The following is a 21,561-nucleotide window of genomic DNA, read 5'->3' as shown; positions in this document are numbered from 1 at the left end:
ACCGGAAATATTCTAAAGTACCACTTCGGAGGTTACTCAAAAACTAAAAATAATCTAAGTGTAAGATCTTATACTTATAGCATATAAAAATTCATATTTGGTCAAAATCTCTATTTGATTTCTAAGAAACAAACAGATCTACTAAAGCTGTGATTGTTCTATAGTAGCTAAAGCCTAAAGACTTTTTTAAAACGCGATAATTTCAGGCCCGAAATGAGCTTAGACTATATCTGTTTTGCTTGTTGCCTCACTAAATTAGGAAATGGTTTATTTTAAAAGTTAGTATAACAGTCTATTTATGAATTTATATCCATTATACTTTTATAGATATAGATTATGAACTGTATTTTGTTTCGTGTTTCCAAATTATTTTTTGTCGTGAGAGATTTTGTCTGAGACGTAAATCTTCAATACCTTGCCGTGATATTTTTCTTTTGCTGAATTCATTTGTAATCTAAAATTAAATCTTCGTTTCTAACATAACGAGAGACAATATAAACATGTTTTTAAAATGTTTATTGGCAAACAATTAAAAACACTCAAGCAGAAATAACTTTTGGTTAAAATTAAAAATCAGTTGAAAAGGAAATTGAATGATAGGATAAACTGAATGTACATTGGAATATAAGAGCATCATTTCATTCAGTATTGGGTCTAGATACATTTTTACATACACGGACACACACACACACACACACACACAAACACACACAGACACACACACAGACACACACACAGCGACACACACACACGCCCACGCAACAACATATATATATATATATATATATATATATATATATATATATGTATATATATATATATATATATTTATATATATATGTATATATGTATTTATATGTGTGTGTGTGTGTGTGTTTATAATAAAATAAATATAACGAACATAACATAATTTTGCAAATATAATACGATATAACACAGATAATTGGACTAATTGTACACAAATTATACAGTATAGATTATGTAGATTATGTATATATATAATCAACATATATATATATATAGTATAACATGCAAAATTATATATACATAAAATAAATCACTTATAAATATAAAATTACGAATAAGAAAGTTAACGATATGGGATTACAAGAATGAATGCAAGAATGAATGCAAGAATGAATGCAAGAATGAATGCAAGAATGAATGCAAGAATGAATGAATGAATGAATGCAAGAATGAATGCAAGAATGAATGAATGAATGAATGAATGAATGCAAGAATGAATGCAAGAATGAATGCAAGAATGAATGAATGAATGAATGCAAGAATGAATGCAAGAATGAATGCAAGAATGAATGAATACAAGAATGAATGAATGAATGAATGAATGAATGAATGAATGAATGAATGAATGAATGAATGAATGAATGAATGAATGAATGAATGAATGAATGAATGAATGAATGAATGAATGAATGAATGAATGAATGAATGAATGAATGAATGAATGAATGAATGAATGAATGAATGAATGAATGAATGAATGAATGAGTGAATGCATGCATGCATGCATGAATGAATGAATGAATGAATGAATGAATGAATGAATGAATGAATGAATGAATGAATGAATGAATGAATGAATGAATGAATGAATGAATGAATGAATGAATGAATGAATGAATGAATGAATGAATGAATGAATGAATGAATGAATGAATGAATGAATGAATGAATGAATGAATGAATGAATGAATGAATGAATGAATGAATGAATGAATGAATGAATGAATGAATAAAGCGGAAGTGATCTGCCCTAAACTTTCACGAATATTATTATATAAGATTACGGGGGATGGCAACTCGGGATATAGACATGATTTTTCATCCATTTCTAAAACTTAAAGCCTTTAAAAATATAAAATCTCTCAATTATAAAAAAATTTCGCAAACAATATGTGTATAATTATAGTGCTGAACAGTAATACGAAATATATATTCATATGCGCTTTTTAGAAATCGGAAAAAGCGTACATTACTACTTTAAGTCACCAGAATTAATCGAAATTTGACAGAAATCATAGAATTAAATCTTTCACTTATAAATCTGGATTTAGAATTTTCGCCCGATTAAAATTAGTCCCATATACTTCGTATATGATGAAGTACAGAGGTGGAAACGGGGAAAATTATCAAAATGTAGTGATTTTTCTGCATGATTTCAAAATTTTCTCTATACACTGTATACGAAAAAGTGAAAAAAAATCATATTCGATTAATTGTTGTTTTCACAAATACAAACATACACACACAAACATAAGGACAAAATTTCAAAACTGTTTTTCCGACTTAGGGAGGTGTAAAACGTCGATTATATATATATATATATATATATATATATATATATATATATATATATATATATATATATATATATATATATATATATATATATACATGAATAAATAGATAAATAAATATAGTAATATAGAAACACAGAAAGAAATCAATATATATATACATAAATAAACTATATAGTCTATACGTTTACGTATATGTTTATGTGTACGTATACTTATACGTGTATTTGTACGTGTACTTGTATACGTATGTGTATGAGTACGCATATGTAAATATGTAAATGTATATTTAAATCAAAATACATATTTATGGTAACCTGAATGAAGCGTAACAGAAATGTACGCACAAAAATGTGCGTGAGGGAATTTATTTTATTTGTAAGTCTAGCATTTATAAATATTAGCAAAGATAGATAAAATGTACATTTAGCACAAAAAACATTTTTCCGAAGAATATAATAAAATTAAAGTGTAACTGGTTTTTATTTGCGCCTTTTTTGTTTGCGCAGCTTTGCTTTGCACTGTTTTACATTTGTATATCCCTATCAGTGACAGACACAGTCAGTCACAGACAATAGTCAGTCACAGACACAGGTCAGTCACAGACACAGGTCAGTCACAGACACAGGTCAGTCACAGACACAGGTCAGTCACAGACTAAGGTCAGTCACGGACACAGGTCAGTCACAGACACAGGTCAGTCACAGACTAAGGTCAGTCACAGACACAGTCAGTCACAGACACAGGTCAGTCACAGACTAAGGTCAGTCACAGACTAAGGTCAGTCACAGACACAGGTCAGTCACAGACTAAGGTCAGTCACAGACACAGGTCAGTCACAGACACAGGTCAGTCACAGACACAGGTCAGTCACAGACACAGGTCAGTCACAGACACAGGTCAGTCACAGACTAAGGTCAGTCACAGACACAGGTCAGTCACAGACACAGGTCAGTCTCAGACACAGGTCAGTCACAGACACAGGTCAGTCACAGACACAGGTCAGTCACAGACTAAGGTCAGTCACAGACCCTAACCCTTACCCACATGTAATTATAATTTATGAGCAGTTATTTTGTTTTCTATTACACACTCAAGTCAGAATTTTACATAATGATCATGATAATCAAAACACAAAAATTGTACATTTAAAATTACATTATTCTCATTTACACAGTTCATTCTGGAGATTTCCTCACTTTTAACATTATAATTTTATGTACGAATGCTGATCTTCTTGTAATTGACAAAAATATAAGACCTTACATTAACCGTTATGCAGAATCGATCAATAATGTAAACACAAATCTACAAGTAGAAGAAATACAACACAATAATTGTTGCACAGAACTGATAATGAAATTCATAAGAAAAACATTAAGGAATTTAGCACATAACACACCAAACAATGTATTTAACAAAATATATTACAAACCGCGTCACTCAAACATTCTCATTGCTTCACGTACTACACATCTGAAAACAATACATCACACTAAACATTACATCACATTTCATATATAACATCACATTATCAAACAACAAATCTCACAAACATTCATAATAACAAGTCTACAGATATTAGGGTCCACACCTAAAGTTAACACAAATCTATAGATATAAGTGTATACACCCAACTAAACGGAAACGAAAAATGTCATCGAAATCGAATTCTAATCCAGAATCGGCATTTCAACAGGATTTAACCCTGAGCTACACGTAGTTACTGCACATTCCTCTAAATTTAGTCGTAGTTATACCCCTAAACATTGCATATAAGCTCAAAATTGACAAAAGTCATATTTAGAGTTTCTTTCAGGCAACTCTGGGGGGGGGGGGGGGGTGGAGGGGGAGACGAAATATAATTTATATAGAAAATATAATTTAACCAGTGTCCTCCCCCTTCCTCGGAAAATGTAAGCCCCCCCCCCCGAAAATTTCAAGTGCCCCCCCCCCCCCCCCCCCCAGGAATGAAAAAAGAGACTAAAGGTATATCATACTACTTTAATCTAGACCCGTTTCCTAGTTTTGGCCGCTAAACCTCAATCATGCAGATAGTGTTTCTTGAAGACTTTTTTTCTTGGAGGGGGGGGGGGGCGACTTGAATAGTTTTTGGGGAGTGTGGTGGATTAAATTCTCCGCGGAGGGAGGGCTGCCACTGGTAAAAGTATACATCTTCTATATAAATTGTATTTCGATCGGGGGGGGGGGGGGGGGGGAGCTCTGTCTACTACCCAAAGAGATGCTAAAAACAAACTCTGCATGCAGACCACTTTTAAGATTTGACAAATACATTAGGTTGTAATGTTAGTGTCTTTATTATCAAGAATCGATGATATCATTATTATTGTGTATTTTTTTCGGCAATGGCTTTTTAATTCTGTTTACTCTAGAATCAATGACGTCATTTTATTGTGTGTACTTTGCCGGCTTTAGAACATATTTCGTTTCGTTTTTAAAACTTCCTACATTTTCCATGTGACGTCACGGTCTTCTTAACAATGCACTTTGTGTTTTCTCTCGAGCATTCTCGACAGACAGACAGACAGACAGACAGACAGACAGACAGACAGACAGACAGACAGACAGACAGACAGACAGACAGACAGACAGACAGACAGACAGACAGACAGACAGACAGACAGACAGACAGACAGACAGACAGACAGACAGACAGACAGACAGACAGACAGACAGACAGACAGACAGAATAGCGAATTTTAATAATTAACATTATATGTTATAATATTTTAATAAATGATTACATTATGGAAAAAAGCGGGACTGATCTCCCATAAACTTTCTCGAAGATTCTAATATAACACTACGGAGAATGAAAACTGGGGATATAGACATAGTTTTTAATTCATTTTTAAATACTTTAACTTTTAAAAAAGAATAGAATTTCGACGAAAAAAATAATTGCGCACTAAGTAAACAGCAAACAATGTGTGGATAATTGTGCGGACATAAATTCATATGCGTTTTTGATAAATGGGAAATAGCGTAAAGTACTCTATTACTTCCGGTCACAGAGAATTACTACAAATTTTACTTTATTGTGAAAATTAATCTATCAAAAACAGTAGCCTATTCTAGTTATAAGCTTTTGAATAAGGTCCATTTCCGGTTACTGGAAGTCGCAGAAAAATTGATACAGAACTACAAATTTTGATGTTATACTTTTATATGAAATTTATTTCATCAGCCAAGCTGTAACGGTACACAAGTTATCGTGTTCACAAACACACACACAGACATACAGAAAGAATTGCAAAGCCCAGTTTTTTCTCCGACTTGATTACGCGTAAAACGCCGAAGGTTTGATAATACTGGATTTACAATTTTTGCTCGATTAAAAACTCACTTTCTCGTATACAGAGTATAGAGGAAGTGAAAATAAATCCTGTTCCATTAATTGTTGTTTGCACAAATTACGCACAAATTACAACTCATTTTGAATCGGCCTACAAAGAACTATTTGTTTTGCGCGGCATAGAATGTCTCTCAGAGAATTGCTGTCTATACTTTATTATCACATTATCTGCTGAATTTTCCAGATGGTTTACTTTAGTCTGTTTTGATTCAACATCGCCATTAAAAATTACTTTTCCTATGTTTCCTTTTACATAGCAGATTGTGCATCAATGTGTTTGGTGTATGGACTTTGTAGATGTGTCTAGCTGGTTACCAAATGTAAACAAACTTTTTAATGTTTTTTAAAACTGTTAGCAAGATATTCTGTTGTGTTTTTAACATATACAAGCTATCTTTTTCTACAATATCCCTAGCTGCCGATTGCTCTATAACAATGTTTCATGCTTAGAATACTCACTTTCTATCGTAGGTTTAGTTTTAGTAAATTTTAGTACCTCAAATCAGTAACTACAGATAATACGCCAACAAAATGCCGTCTAACAGTCCCCTGTTTTTGACATTCTAACGGACTAACCCCTACCCACTTAAGAAGCTAAACAGTAATATATTACGTCACTCATGTCAAATTAATGCAAATAGACTGATAGTTAAATGGATTCTGAATAAAATAACATTTACCATTTAACGATATTCGACAAAAACTTTTTAAAGATTAATCTGGCTGTATCTGTCTACAAATACCAGTGATATAAACTGATAATATAATAGGGATTATAAGTTCAATTGGTTTCATTCAGAAGTAAATGTAGAAAATATATACTTAAATATGATTGGGTTCATCTGTTATAAGATCAGGATTAAATGTACTAATGAGAAGCAGTGACCTTGACACTGTTCCATTCCATGGCTGTAAATTTGTTATTATTAGACTGACACCTGTTTAATAAAATACTTCAAATCCGGTGTGTGACAAAGTATAACAGAACGCTGGTTTGTATATGAGCATACCGTCGTGATTTTCATAGTCATTATTTGTTGATTATTCCATCTGGAAATTTGGGTAGTTTTTCTTCTGTAAGGAAATAGAAAATAAATTAGAATAAAATTATAATGAAAATAAAAACATAAATTATGAGAAAAAATCAAATTAATAGAAAAGCAAATAGAAAATTTAAAGTTTATTAAAAAAATCGAAGAAGAAAACTAAAAGGAACATTATAGGAATAGAACTGAGTGGATAAAAATTAGAAGAAGAAAAATTGAAAAAGTAATAAGGAAAGCAACCAGAAGACATATGAGAAAATGCCTTTGCCGGAATTGAAAGGTCTCTTCTATCTTCAAAATCACTAAAAAGTCTCTTATATTTTCAAGGTCAATAAAAAATCTCTTATATTTTCAAGGTCAATAAAAAGTCTCTCCACTTCAAGTTCACTAAAAAGTCTGCTTTATCTTAAAGGTCACTGAAAACTCCCCATAAAGGTCACTGAAAACTCTCGCCCCATAAAGGTCACTGAAAATTCTCTCCATATAACGGTCACTGAAAACTCCCCATAAAGGTCACTGAAAACTCTCGCCCCATAAAGATCACTAAAACTCCCCATAACGGTCACTAAAAACTCCTCATAAAGGTCAATGAAAACACTCTTCACTTAAAGGTTCTCCTAGGCCACGGCTATATTTCTAATTTGACGCAAAATTGTCTAGGATTCAGGAATAAGCATCGGAAATTAGGTAAAGCGTTTTTTTAATTATACTCCGATGAATAAAATGTATTACAAACTCGTCGTTGCTAATTAGAGCGAATTTGATAACCATTAAAGATCGGAAGGTTAAGACATACGTAAAAGAGTATACAAATGTGCATATAACTAACGTCATAATGCGGTTTCGTCACCAGTAACAGCAGTACTCTTTCCATTTTCTGTCGGTAAAGTCATGTACTGTGAATATTCCCTTTCCATCGGCATGGTTTCTCCAGTGAAGAGACGCTTGAATGTTTCACGGAACTGCTTGCTCATTCCACAGTAGATAAAAAAGTTGAGCGGGTAGCTCAGCAGAATAAAGAAGTTACTGAATAGGCTTATGACCTGGGAAAAATAAAAGGAAACATTTTAACAGGCATATGACCTGGGGAAAGTAAAAGGAAACATTTTAACATGCTTATGACCTGGAGAAAGTAAAAGGAAACATTATATATATATATATCTATATATCTATATATATATATATATATATATATATATATATATATATATATATATATATATATATATATATATATATATATATATATATATATATATATATATATATATATTTGTAGCAGGTAGCTTCAGATCTCACAACTGACATGTAGTCCATTAAGTCACGCAACGGTTAAGTAAGAAGATTGGTGTCATCAGAGCACAATCGTTTGGTGTATGACAGACGATAAGTTCGTTTGAAGGACACACTATATTTTTTCTTTGTATACATATTTTCTTTACATACATACATACATACATACATACATACATACATACATACATACATACATACATACATACATACATACATGCATGCATGCATGCATGCATGCATGCATACATACATACATACATACATACATACATACATACATACATACATACATACATACATACATACATACATACATACATACATACATACATACATACATACATACATACATACATACATACATACATACATACATACATACATACATACATGCATGCATACATACATACATACATACATACATACATACATACATACATACATACATACATACATACATACATACATACATATATATATATATATATATATATATATATATATATATATATATATATATATATATATATATATATATATATAAATAAACATGCAAAATTATACATGATTTAACTATAGCGTTCATTTATCCAAAAGACAATTTGTATAAAAATGGAGCCTTTAAACTAATGCCATAATTGAAAGCTTAACAACGAATACGGAAATGGACAATTCGGTTCTGTATACCATCATTTGGGCTTAATGATAGTGTTAATTGATTTTGAATGCAATTCCATGCTGTTTTGCGTCCTCACGTGATCAGAAGCAACACGAACGATTCGCGAACCATCTAATCTTTTTTCCGATGAAGCTTGAAATGTTTTATAACGTGCCATTTGATACTAAAGCCTGACTCACGGCTTGATTTTGTTTTAAAACTTTCCCCAACGATAAAACAATTCTATTCTCTCAGAAACAGAAAAATTTGTTGGGTGTTGGCTTACTTAAAACACAACTGCAAGGAGCATTTCTAAAAATTAAATTTTTTTTCATAACATTTTGAATTAGTAGTACTGCTCGTAGCTTAGGTAAAATATTCAGTGTGTTGGTAGAGTGTTGGTAGAGTGTTGGTAGAGTGTTGGTAGAGTGTTGGTAGAGTGTTGGTAGAGTGTTGGTAGAGTGTTGGTAGAGTGTTGGTAGAGTGTTGGTAGAGTGTTGGTAGAGTGTTGGTAGAGTGTTGGTAGAGTGTTGGTAGAGTGTTGGTAGAGTGACAGTAGTGTTGGTTGAGTGTTGGTAGAGTGTTGGTAGAGTGTTGGTTGAGTGTTGGTAGAGTGTTGGAAGAGTGTTGGTAGAGTGTGATAGAGTGTGGTAGAGTGTTGGTAGTGTGACGTCAGTGTGTTGGTAGAGTGTTGTTAGAGTGTTGGTAGAGTGTTGGTAGAGAGTTGTTAGAGTGTTGGTAGAGTGTTGGTAGAGTGTTGGTAGAGTGTTGGTAGAGTGTTGGTAGAGAGTTGTTAGAGTGTTGGTAGAGTGTTGGTAAAGTGTTGGTAGAGTGTTGGTAGAGTGTTGGTAGAGTGTTGGTAGAGAGTTGTTAGAGTGTTGGTAGAGTGTTGGTAGAGTGTTGGTAGAGTGTTGGTAGAGTGTTGGTAGAGTGTTGGTAGAGTGTTGCTAGAGTGTTGGTAGAGTGTTGGTAGAGAGTTGTTAGAGTGTTGGTAGAGTGTTGGTAGAGTGTTGGTAGAGTGTTGGTAGAGAATTGTTAGAGTGTTGGTAGAGTGTTGGTAGAGTGTTGGTAGAGTGTTGGTAGAGTGTTGGTAGAGTGTTGGTAGAGTGTTGGTAGAGTGTTGGTAGAGTGTTGGTAGAGTGTTGGTAGAGTGTTGGTAGAGTGTTGGTAGAGTGTTGGTAGAGTGTTGGTAGAGTGTTGGTAGAGTGTTGCTAGAGTGTAGGTAGAGAGTTGTTAGAGTGTTGGTAAAGTGTTGGTAGAGTGTTGGTAGAGTGTTAGTAGAGTGTTGGTAGAGGGTTGGTAGAGTGTTGGTAGAGTGTTGGTAGAGTGTTGGTAGAGTGTTGGTAGAGTGTTGGTAGAGTGTTGGTAGAGTGTTGGTAGAGTGTTGGTAGAGTGTTGGTAGAGTGTTGGTAAAGTGTTGGTAGAGTGTTGGTAGAGTGTTGGTAGAGTGTTGGTAGAGTGTTGGTAGAGTGTTGGTAGAGTGTTGGTAGAGTGTTGGTAGAGTGTTGGTAGAGTGTTGGTAGAGTGTTGGTAGAGTGTTGGTAGAGTGTTGGTAGAGTGTTGGTAGAGTGTTAGTAGAGTGTTGGTAGAGTGTTGGTAGAGTGTTGGTAGAGTGTTGGTAGAGTGTTGGTAGAGTGTTGGTAGAGTGTTGGTAGAGTGTTGGTAGAGTGTTGGTAGAGTGTTGGTAGAGTGTTGGTAGAGTGTTGGTAGAGTGTTGGTAGAGTGTTGGTAGAGTGTTGGTAGAGTGTTGGTAGAGTGTTGGTAGAGTGTTTTGTAGAGTGACGTCAGTGTGTTGCTAGAATGTTGGTAGAGTTGAGACCTGACGTCATTAGGCTAAACAGCACCTACTCTTTCTTTGCCCTTTTTAGGTGTAGCGTCTAGAGGCTGAAGAGCACCTTTTTGGTTGAAGCCAAAGAATTTCTGCACACACTGTTAACATTTTAAAAAATTGCTGCCATTTTGTAACATGTGTGTTCCATTTTAAAATTGCTGCAATTAGATTGGAGGCTAAAGTGTATTTTGAGGAAAACACTTGACTGGTTTCTTGAAACAGCATTTGCTAGTCATTTGGCCAGCTCACAGTTTAGGCTTGTAATGATTTCATTCCCGTCAACTTGCCGCTCTTGCTAATAATAGCCAATGCATTTAAATAAGTAAATCTTTATTGGATGTAAAATCCAAAAGATCGATTTCACTGTTTTAAAAACAAATACAATGACAAAGACCAATACACAGGCAAAGGCAAAGGTAAATACTGACGCAGCCCCAGCGGTGTTTCTTTCAGACGGGGGTGAGGGGAGGGGGCACTTGGGGACGAATTCAATTTCTTTCGAGGGGGAGGTGGTTGGGGGGGGGGGGCTCTTCTCCCCCGAAGAGATACCTGGAAGAAACTTTGAACCCCAACCGGAGCTGCTACAAATGAAATGTCACGGGTGAGTTTTTACAGTACAAACGATTACTCAATAAATTATAGATATCCTAGAGAATTTAAGGGCGCGATTTGATTTTTCTATATATACGGTATATACAAATAAAAGTCGATTGTTTTTCGACTCCGTTCATCGCTCGCTCTCTCTCTTAGTCTTCTCTGCTCCTTATGGACCATAGGGCCCCTACCATTTCTTTCCATTTCATCCGATCCCCGGCTATTAATTTTGCCTTCTCTCAAGACATCCCTGTTGGCTTTAGTTCTTTGAGGAGACTCCGTATTCCATATTGGTCGCACTTTGAAAGCAAAGCGGCCTCTATTAATTCTAGCACGTATGTCCTCCCCTGTACCTCCCGATTTGCCACCTGATCTTGCTGCTAAGGTAGACAAACTCTTGCACATCATTTACCTGTCTTCCGTCTATTGTCACTGGAGCCTCCTGTTTATTGTTAATTCTCATCACTTCTGTCTTTTCTTTGTTGATCTTCAGACCTACGCGTTGAGAGATGGCACCTAATGCATCACATTTTTCTTGCATGTCTTGTAGCCGGTGCAAGAATAAGGCAAGATCATCTGCAAACTCTAGATCCTCTAGTTTCTCCGTGAGTGTCCACTGTATACCTTTTCCAGAACTGGCATAGGCTGTGCGTGTCACCCAGTCGAGAACCACCAAGAAGAGGAGGGGCGACAGCAGACATCCTTGTCTCACACCTGTGTTGACCTGGAACTCTTTAGACAGTTTCCCTGCATGGCTAACTTGGCATGAAAATCCATTGTAAAGTTGCTGAATTATATCCACGAACTTAGCAGGTACACCTTAGTGTCTCAACAGATTCCATATTGTTTGCCTATCCACACTATCAAAGGCCTTCTCAAAGTCAACAAAGCAGATGTAAAGCGGGGCTTGCCATTCTATCGTCTGTTCTGCAATAGGGGCTTGCCATTCTATCGTCTGTTCTGCAATAATTCTAAGAGTGGTTATCTGATCTGTACAAGATTTTTCCTTCCTAAACCCTGCTTGTTGCTCTCTTAGCTTAAGGTTGATTGCCTCTTTCATTCTGTCTAAAATGACTCTGGTGAGGTCTTTACATGGAATAGACAACAAGGTAATACTCCTCTATTTTCCAAATTGAGATAAGTCACTGTTCTTTGGCAATTTCACAAGGAGGCCCCTCTTCCAGTCGGTTGCGATCTGTCCTTTGTTCCAGACCAAGTTACGTAGTTTATAAAGTCGATTTACTACTTCTCCACCTTGCTTAAATGCCTCTGCACTCCGTTCATTTGATCGCAATGAAACTTTGGGGAGCTGATGAGAATACTCCAGCGTAGGTGATTTTTCTCTATATAAAGTATAAAAATATTAAGTCGGATGCTATTTAACACCATTATTCCTAGTGCCATGAAACTTAAGGGAGTTGATAAGAAAAATCCTTAGAAGAATTTTACGAAACATAAAATTAAAATTTCTTATAGACGGCGCCCGGTAGGGTGCGATTTTTCTCAATACAGGGAGTTCCAGAGCGCTGTCTTAGCACTTGATATCCGTTAATTGGGCGTAGGGGTAGGCCTACTACTTTATTCATCGTTAAAACTGCAGAAGACGAATCCACCGGCGCCCCGGCGATTGCGTGACCCGAAACGCCCCAAGCTCACCTGTGTGTACTATGTCGCCTTTATTCGTTTAAAAAGAAGGTTATACACTAAAGACACGATGGACAACAATTATCGTTGATTATCGAATCCGGCGCGTGCTCAGGTTCCAGGACAGGGGTGATTTGATGCTACCGGCTATCCTACGAGAACTATGGCGCTTACGTTTTTTTCATTTTGAATAAGAAGGGGTATTATAGTTGTTCACTAAATTGAATCACGCACGTTCGCCAGCGCTCAACCAGGGTGTAATTTGGCGCCTCGCTGATCACGCGAGGTCTATGGTGCCTACGTTCGTTTTAAAGAGTGCGATAGACTATTGATAAGATTGGGGCATTATTGTCGTTAAGTAAATTGAATCAGGCGCATTCGCCGGCACAGCGGCAGGGTGCGATTTAGCGCCCTGATCTATTTATTGTGCGCTATGGCCATACGTTAGTTTTAAGGAGCACCTCACAATATTGAAACGATGGCACACGACATTCGGTTATTAAACTGAGCCAGGTGCACCCCTGCGGTAGTGTAATACGGGCTCACGGGAGCGCCCCTCTACGTCACCGACATTGGGCGATTGCAGTAGTGTGTTCTACCTCACTACTACGGTGAGTGATTAACGTACTTTCAAGGCTTTCAAACTGCACGCCACGAGGAATGCTGGGCGGTATTGTAGGTTAACCCGTGCCCCGATAAATATGATCAAAGCTCAGGTATTGTTTACATTAAAATCACTTAGTTTAAGAAAACAAGGTCACACGACTAAGAATGTAGGATTGGTAACGTATTGATAAAACCCTCCAAATATATTTCGTCAGACTTTCTTGTAACCCTGCTGCAAGACGCGTCTAAGAATATATGATTAGTTACGCTTGATGAAACTCTCTATAAATGTTTAGTCATACTTTATTCTATCCCCGCGGCAACGCGTGGGGACAGATACTCGTATATATATATATATATATATATATAAGGTAAATCTTGTGGTGGGTGGGTGTTCATGATGGATTGTCCGGTATAGAAATCTAAAATAGTGCACCGATTGGATTCATTTTCGCCACATTTGAGGATTATAACAAAAGGAAAAGGTCGTTGTGCACTTTTTGGACACATTGAATGAAAATTCAAATTGTTTTCAATTTTTCAAATATTTGTATATTCCATATAGGCGACCTCATTTCCTCCATTTTTAAATGTCCATAATTTAAGTATTTTGCGCTGAGCTCATCGCCGGTGTAATTTAGTGTCTTATTTATAAACTTCTATATTTACCTATTTAGTATTTATCTTTCTGAAATAGAAACAGGGCTGATAATTTAATGAAATTATTAGATATTTTCGTAATGCAAAATGCTGCCATAATTCTAAATCAGGTTTTAATTTTTATTTTTTATTAAAAGACCAAACAAAACTGTATTGTTTACTAATTATAATTTATTTTATCACAAATTAAATGTGGTGCGAAGCGTTCACTACCAGTGCGGTGAAAATGTCACAAAGAGACCGTATCAAACTATTTAGTACTAGATAAATTGCCCGTTGAGGGAGAAATACAACGCGCGCTAGGGTGATAGGTTGATAGTGTTTTATTTATTTTTTCTATAAACCGAAACGGAAACCAACATGAAAATCGCCCCATCAACTTCAAATTTAATACGGAAACGAAAAATGTCATTGAAAACGGATGTTTATCTAGAATCGGCATTTTAACTGGATTTAACCTTGATCGGCACGTAGTTACTTCTCATTAATATTAAGTATAGTCGTAAACCTTGCACCTAAGCTCAAACTTGACAAAACTTGCTTTTAGAGTTTCTTTTAGGCAAAAAAATTGGATAGGGACAAAAATAGGAAAACATACTTTAGGGATAATTATAGGGATAAGCAAAATGAAAGTGATAACTACTGATAAAGATCATGGATAGCGAAAGGAAAAATGAAATGAGATAGTTAAAGAGATAGAGAAATGGATATGTTTATGATAGAAACAGCGATAAGGATAAAAAATAGGCATAAGTATAAGTATAAGGATAATGATATGACATGGGTAGTGATATAAATAATTATAGGGATTCTTATATGTTGTTCTTAAGCATCGGGTTGTAGTTAGTGTTAATGTTTTGTACATTTTCTTTTGCATCCATACTTATATATAGATATTACATTGAAAATGTTTCATATTTCTCAAACTCGTGCAACGCCGGGTGTATGCTGCTAGTAATTACATAAAAAATTATAATGTTTTCACAATACAATAGATGCAGATGGTATCTGGGGCATTTAATGAACACAATTTTTTAAACGCCTAAATTGAAAACAACAGAACAGTGTGGCAATCATGTCTAGGCTCAAAGGATTAATTTAAAGTAGATGTCAACATGTTTTACTTATACAGGCTAATTAATTAGATTTATGAGTGATAAAATATATAATTACCCTGCCATTTCAATTAATACCATCCACATTAACTTTGACGAGCCCCCTCCCCCCACCCATTTAGAATTGGTAAAGACCTATTTATAAATTACTGTATCTTTACTGCATTTATTTTGAAGTAATATAACTGAATCAGAAAACAGCTGAATCAATATACAAAGTCACGTATCAGTGTACTTTCTATTTCGACTGTTTGTGAATTAGAATTCCAATTTACTTTGAATTTTCTTCTACCTCTTTAGTGTGTTACTGGGGTCGGGGTCTTATGCAAACACACCCTCCTCCAATATACCCCCCCCCCCCCCCTTTGTGTGCCTGGTAAAAGATGTAACGAGTTCCAACAACTGAAGGATGAAATTTGATTTAAAATGTGAAATAACTATACATACCTGAATCAAATCTTTTCTAATTAAAACCGTACCAAATGTCTCTTGAAAGATGAGGATGACCATGAAAAGGCCCAGTGGGAACTCAACTAGTAAAAAAAGCCCAACTACTGCCACTAGCATTAACGTTGTGCAGTTGGACTCTTTCAATTTTCTACTTTCGCTTTTCTTGTTTTGTCGCAGCAGTTGCATGCGTCTTCTCTGTGCCACTCGCATGGCGTAGATAAGTAGAGCGTTCATGACGACTAGCGACACACAGGGGAGCAGGTTGATAAAGATAGATCGGAACCAGTAGTACAAGCTGTAGTACAGGTTCAAGTGTCGCTGGACCCAGGGATTATAGACAAAAATGCAGGTAGAGACGGTGTTGTTGAAGTTAAGCATGGAGTTTCTTCTTGTTTCTACCGGTGAACTCTCAAAAAATCGCAAGATTTGGCTGAGCGTAGCAAAAAAATAAATGGCGACTGTACCATAGATAACATTTTCAGTGGTGCACCAGGTACGCGCCTTAAAAGAATGGCAGACGTAGATGTATCTCTGGATGGCCAGAGCCATGGTCAGCCATATAGATGCCGTATGGAAAATTGTCGGGATGTAGTCTATAGAAGCTTTGACCATAAAACACCAATCATATGGTATCCAGTCGTAGAATCGTTCTGTGCCGAATAGAAAGAGAAACACAGGAACGGGAAATAGACCAGTAAACATGTCTGACAAAGCCATTGCTACCAAAATAGCGTTGGTTGGACTGCGCATATGTGGCTTAAGTAGAACGATACAGACAAGGGAGTTATTAATGACAGTGAGTAGGACTAGAACAGGAGAGATATATCCATTCAGCGGAACGGCATACCTGCAACAAAAAAAAAATTAATACTCACTTGAACAAGTGACTGAAGAAATAAACGATTGGAATAAAGAGTAAATTAAACGAATGCTTGATTGATTAAACGAATAAATGAATACATGAATGAATTAATGAAAAAAAAATGAAAGAACAAATTAACGTACGAATGAACAAAAAAAAGATCAATTACGGCAGTAAGCGAATGAATGAATAAACGAATGATTATTGGGTATTATAGTCATTTACTAAGTTTAATTAGATGGTTCCACCGGCGCCCTGGTAGGGTGAGATTTGGCGCCACGGGCTATACTGTGAGTGCTTAGCTTTTATGAAGTATCTATCTACTAAAACTCAAGTTGTTTTTTTTTTGCATTCTCTTTTTGTTTATATGTTTGGTTACAGGAGAGAATCTGCACTACATATTTAGGTAGAAATTTACGTTATTTTTTACCAATCTGTTAATCAGAAATTTATTTAAAGACCGTATTTAATTTATTAATATATTCATTGGGGGGGGGGGGGGGAGACCACTTTAATTATAAAAGTTTAGAACAATGACTATATTTATAGTGACGTCATATGATTATTTACTTTTTATAACAATAATGGCGGCTTTCATTGAACATTATGTTGCCTATTAAAAAGTGTAACGCATTATAAAGCTAATTTTCTGTCGGCTATAGCTTTAACGATACGTCCGTTTGCAATTTTTATTAGGTTCCAACACTATTACCAATTTTCAACAGTTCTTCTAATTTGAGTATACAATACATTATTCTAGTTTTCAGAGGAATGGAAAGTCAACCCTAGATCTAAAATCTAGAATCTAGGTCAAACCAAAATTAATTAGTTAAGAATAAAATCAATAATAAAAACACAATAACTTATTGAGTTTCTTTATAGAACTATGTTAGTCCTTAAATATTTGATATAAATCTTTGCTTTTTAGCTTCACGGATCATCTAATTCTAGAGTCTGGAGCTACCGAAAAACTAGACTTAACGTAAATTCTACATCTAGAACTAGCTCTATCTAGATATAATAAACTATTTCAGGCCTTAATTATTTTAACTAAATCTTTGTTTGTTTAGCTATGGGATTGGCTAATTTGGGATAAGTTGAGTTGGGTAGGTGTAGAGTTCACCTGTGACGTCAGTATATGAAGTGAGTGGTCAGACACATGCTCAGCCGAAATATATGAAGTGAGTGGTCAGACACATGTTCAGCCGAAATATATGAAGTGAGTGGTCAGACACATGCTCAGCCGAAATATATGAAGTGAGTGGTCAGACACATGTTCAGCCGAAATCGGTGTTGTTAAAAGACAAAAACGTCTCAGGTGTGACGTGTTTTTTAATGTGGGGTCAGTTTTTTGTGACGATAAGTGACAGACGTGATGTTATTTATGGATAACCCCCGAAATCTACATTTATCCAAAGGATGACGGGTAGTCTAGTCTAATATGAAAAGCTCAAACCGATTCTGTGGCTATATATGTATGTGTTGGAAAGCGGACAGACATGAATATAGTAAAAAACTCGAGTTGTTCACCATTGTGTAATACTCTTACAGTATTTATAATCTAAGTATATGAATAAAAAATAGTATTGATAATTTAGTAATACAACTTTTAATTTTTCAAACTATTTTAATTAACGTTATGTCGATTGAACAAAATCAAAGCAAATGTATCAAGCTTCACAGAAATTTTAAAAGTGTACAAATTACGTTCCTTTCTTTATTTAGTACCTGTTACTTTCCTTGATAGATCACGAAAAAAAATTACTACCCTTTAAATAAATACATCGCGAAAATACCCACTTTTTATTAGTTTGTTTTGGTTTTAGAAAAATATTAAAGAATTAGCATGGATTGATAAAGATTAATGTGGTAGATAAAACCTGTATATTTTAAACAGTGTCTTTTATTTATTTTATACACTGAACATACTGTTTACTAATTATTATTTTTATTCAATAACAGTTCAGAAGCCGCTACTAAATGTCCTGTGTGATTACTTCTATCTTTCCTTTTGTGGACAATCTTGGGGTATTGTTCTCGTTCACTAAATTGAGCCAGGTGCGTCCGCCGGCGCCCCGGCTGGGTGCCATTTGCGCCCCGGGCTATCCTGTTAGCGCTGTGGTGCACACGTTCCTTTTAAACAGTTGGATCGACTATTGATAAAAAGGGTTACTATAGCCGCTCGCTAAATTGAATCCAGGGCGTCTTCCGCCCCCTCCCACAGGGTGCTATTTGGCACCCATGGCCTTACGGTGAGTGCTATGGCACCTATGTTCCTTTTAAACGGTGCGATAGACAATGGATGAGAAGGGTTACTATAGTATTTCACTAAATCGAACTTAGAAGTCCTCCAGCAACCCCACAAGTTGCTTTTTGGCGAAAAAAATACTTTTTATTAGTTTGTTTTTATATTGGAAAAAACTAATAATAATATAATTAACGTGGATTGATAAAGTGCAATGTGGTATATAAAACAGGTATTTAAAATACAACATTTTATTTATTTTATATATTGAAATATACTGTTTACTAATTATTAATTTTTTTTCTATTTTTTTTACAATTTAATATCCAAAGCCTTTTGAATACTATTACAATATTTGTCTCATGAAAGTAAGTATAAAAAAATGTGTTGAAAATAATTTTGGTTGTCATGGAAAGACGACCCAAAAGAACCTCCGCCATTTTGAATATTTCGGTACTTTTAAAAATGCTAAGGCTTTTTTATTTATGCACTTATAGAAATCAAATTTTAATTGCTTATATTTCAGTATTCATCAAAGCTATTGTCACGACAACTTTTTGAAATAGCTACTAATAAGAATTTCACAATGTCTAAAATATCCTAAACTTTTAGTATTCAAAAGTTTCAAACTTTGCATATTAATTATCAAATAATTTTTTCTATGAAAGCCATAACAATTCCCTCGTAACAAAAGTTGTATTTTTGCATGAAGTACAATTACTGAAAATATGGTGGGCATTGTTTAATAAATAAAAAGGTAGTAGGCTTTTAAGTGCTAAAAACCTGCGAACTGAGCAAAACAGCCAAAAGTAACGAAATGTAGGTCACAAAAATACCGTATCTGTGTAAACTGCAAAGCCGAATGTAAACTTTGGGTGTTTTCTAGATGATGGAAATTAAGATTATCAAATACATGAGAAATACAGCTTTCCAATGATGCCAAATACAATACGGTGATGGATATAAAACTTTTCATAGAGAGCTTGTAAGATTAGAAAAACTGATTTTTTTTTAAATTAAAAAGGTCATAAAAATGGTATTTTAAACACATACATTTTTTTTTCTCATTAAAGTTATTATTTTATTAATACAAAAATGGACAAAGTATCCAAAAGTGCATGAAACCCATCATGACGAAAAACAAGAAATTTTGTGATTTTTTACGGCGCATATCCCGTTAAGTTTAAACAACATTTTTGAAGCCGTTCATATATGTCTTCTATGAAGACTTCTATCTTTCCGTTTGCTGAAAGGATGGAATATTATATTTGTTCACTAAACATAATTAGAGTGTCCGCCGGCGCCCCGGCAAGTAGCGATTTGCGCCCCGGGCTATACGGTGAGCGCTATGGTGCATATGTTCGTTTTAAAGAAGTGCGTTAGGCGTTGACTTAAAAGGTTTATTATAGTCGTTCACTAAATCGAATTCAGAGCGTCCTCCGGCGCCCCGACAGGGTGCTATTTGGCGTCCTGGGCCTTCCCGTGAGCGCTACGGCGCCTAGGTTCGGTTTAGTGAGTTCAATAGAATATGGATAAGTTTACTAAGCTTAATCAGGTGGTTCCACCGGCGCCCCGCAAAGATGCAATTGGCGGGGCGCCGGGCTATACTGTGAGCACTATGCTTTTATGTTTGCATTTAAATTTGTGTTTTTTTTCTGCGTTATTGTTCTAGTTTAGATTTGCGTTTGTATTTGTATTTGCATTTGTATTCTTGTTTGTGTTTGTGTTTGTGTTGTGTTTGCGTTTGTGTGTTTGTGTTGTCTTTATGTTTATGATTATGCTTATGTTTACTTTTGTAATTGCGTTAGTGTTTGCGTTTTTGTTTGTGTTTACGTTGTTTGTATTTGCTTTTGTGTGTGCGTGTTATATTTGTGTTTGAGTTTTTGTTTGTGCTTAGGGTTTGCGTTCGTGTATTTGGTAGTTGTGTTAGGGTTAATTTGAAAAATAATATATTTCCTAAACCCGGGAAATACATAGTATTTGCTGCATCTATATATATATATATATATATATATATATATATATATATATATATATATATATATATATATATATATATATATATATATATATATATATATATATATATATATATATATATATATATATATATATATATATATATATAATTACCTGACGTTTAAATCCTTAAGATGATGCAACTTATACAACTTATCCTGACCCCATTCGTTAACTGAATCATACTGGTCTTTATTCTAACCCACTTCGATAATTCACTAATCATAACCCAGTTTTGTTTAAATTATTTAATTAATTATTGATTCTAGCACCCATACTTTAAAAGAATAACGAAACGTACTTGGCATAGAACTCAGTATCGAGGCGATATGGAACATTTTCGCCGCCTGAACAGTTGTTGTAGTCGTCCACACCCAATGCAGAAGTATTAGGGCTTAGCTCTTGGCGAAGTTGACTGACAAGACTCTCACTGCCTTTGGGCAAAATAATGGCACACAATGTAGCCATACAGCGCAACAATTCTTGCGCAGTCTCCGTGTTTTTTGTTAAAAAACAACGGGTGAAGGCGCAAAGCTGGTCACAGTTGGTAAGATTCATCCTTATAGGTTCTGCCACAGCTACGTTAATCAGCCAAAATATCTCAAAGGTCCTGAAATTTCTGGCCAGCGTAAAAGGTTACCTATGGAATGGATACAATTATACTTAGAGTAAAAATCGCATAAATTAAGTCATAAACGGCTTAAGACATCTAATATAAAATGTAAATTGTCCGTAAAATATAATTCGAATATACCAATTAAACATCTTAAATAAAGTTAGTTTTTATTTACAGATTAAAAGAAAGTAGCTTTCTCCACAATAACAGGGTACGTAACAT

General features: G+C 35.0%; 1 protein-coding gene across 1 annotated transcript; it reads right to left on the bottom strand.

Annotated features, from left to right (window-relative positions):
• Positions 1–7,572: 7,572 nt before the first annotated feature.
• On the bottom strand, positions 7,573–21,281 carry LOC131949393 (sex peptide receptor). Its single transcript, XM_059311263.1, has 3 exons — positions 21,025–21,281; positions 15,595–16,444; positions 7,573–7,786 (listed from the first exon to the last, which is right to left on the bottom strand). Exons 1-3 carry the CDS (start codon positions 21,279–21,281, stop codon positions 7,574–7,576), a joined length of 1,320 nt encoding a protein of 439 aa, XP_059167246.1. The 3' UTR covers position 7,573.
• Positions 21,282–21,561: the final 280 nt, after the last annotated feature.

The sequence above is a fragment of the Physella acuta genome, unplaced genomic scaffold (assembly GCF_028476545.2).
Source record: "Physella acuta isolate Inbredline_101_S28 unplaced genomic scaffold, ASM2847654v3 ptg000693l, whole genome shotgun sequence".
NCBI classification, from domain to species: Eukaryota; Metazoa; Mollusca; class Gastropoda; family Physidae; genus Physella; species Physella acuta.
This window is presented reverse-complemented; position numbering and strand designations above follow the sequence as displayed.

What these genes read in the sequence shown, in the direction of transcription:
- LOC131949393 (XM_059311263.1), bottom strand. Translation starts at nt 21,281, where the DNA reads ATGAATCTTACCAACTGTGACCAGCTTTGCGCCTTCACCCGTTGTTTT. An exon ending in GATACTGAGTTCTATGCCAA is followed by an intron (nt 16,445 to 21,024) that starts GTACGTTTCGTT and finishes TTTTTGTTGCAG; the next exon opens with GTATGCCGTTCCGCTGAATG. An exon ending in TTAGAAAAGATTTGATTCAG is followed by an intron (nt 7,787 to 15,594) that starts GTATGTATAGTT and finishes TATTTTTCCCAG; the next exon opens with GTCATAAGCCTATTCAGTAA.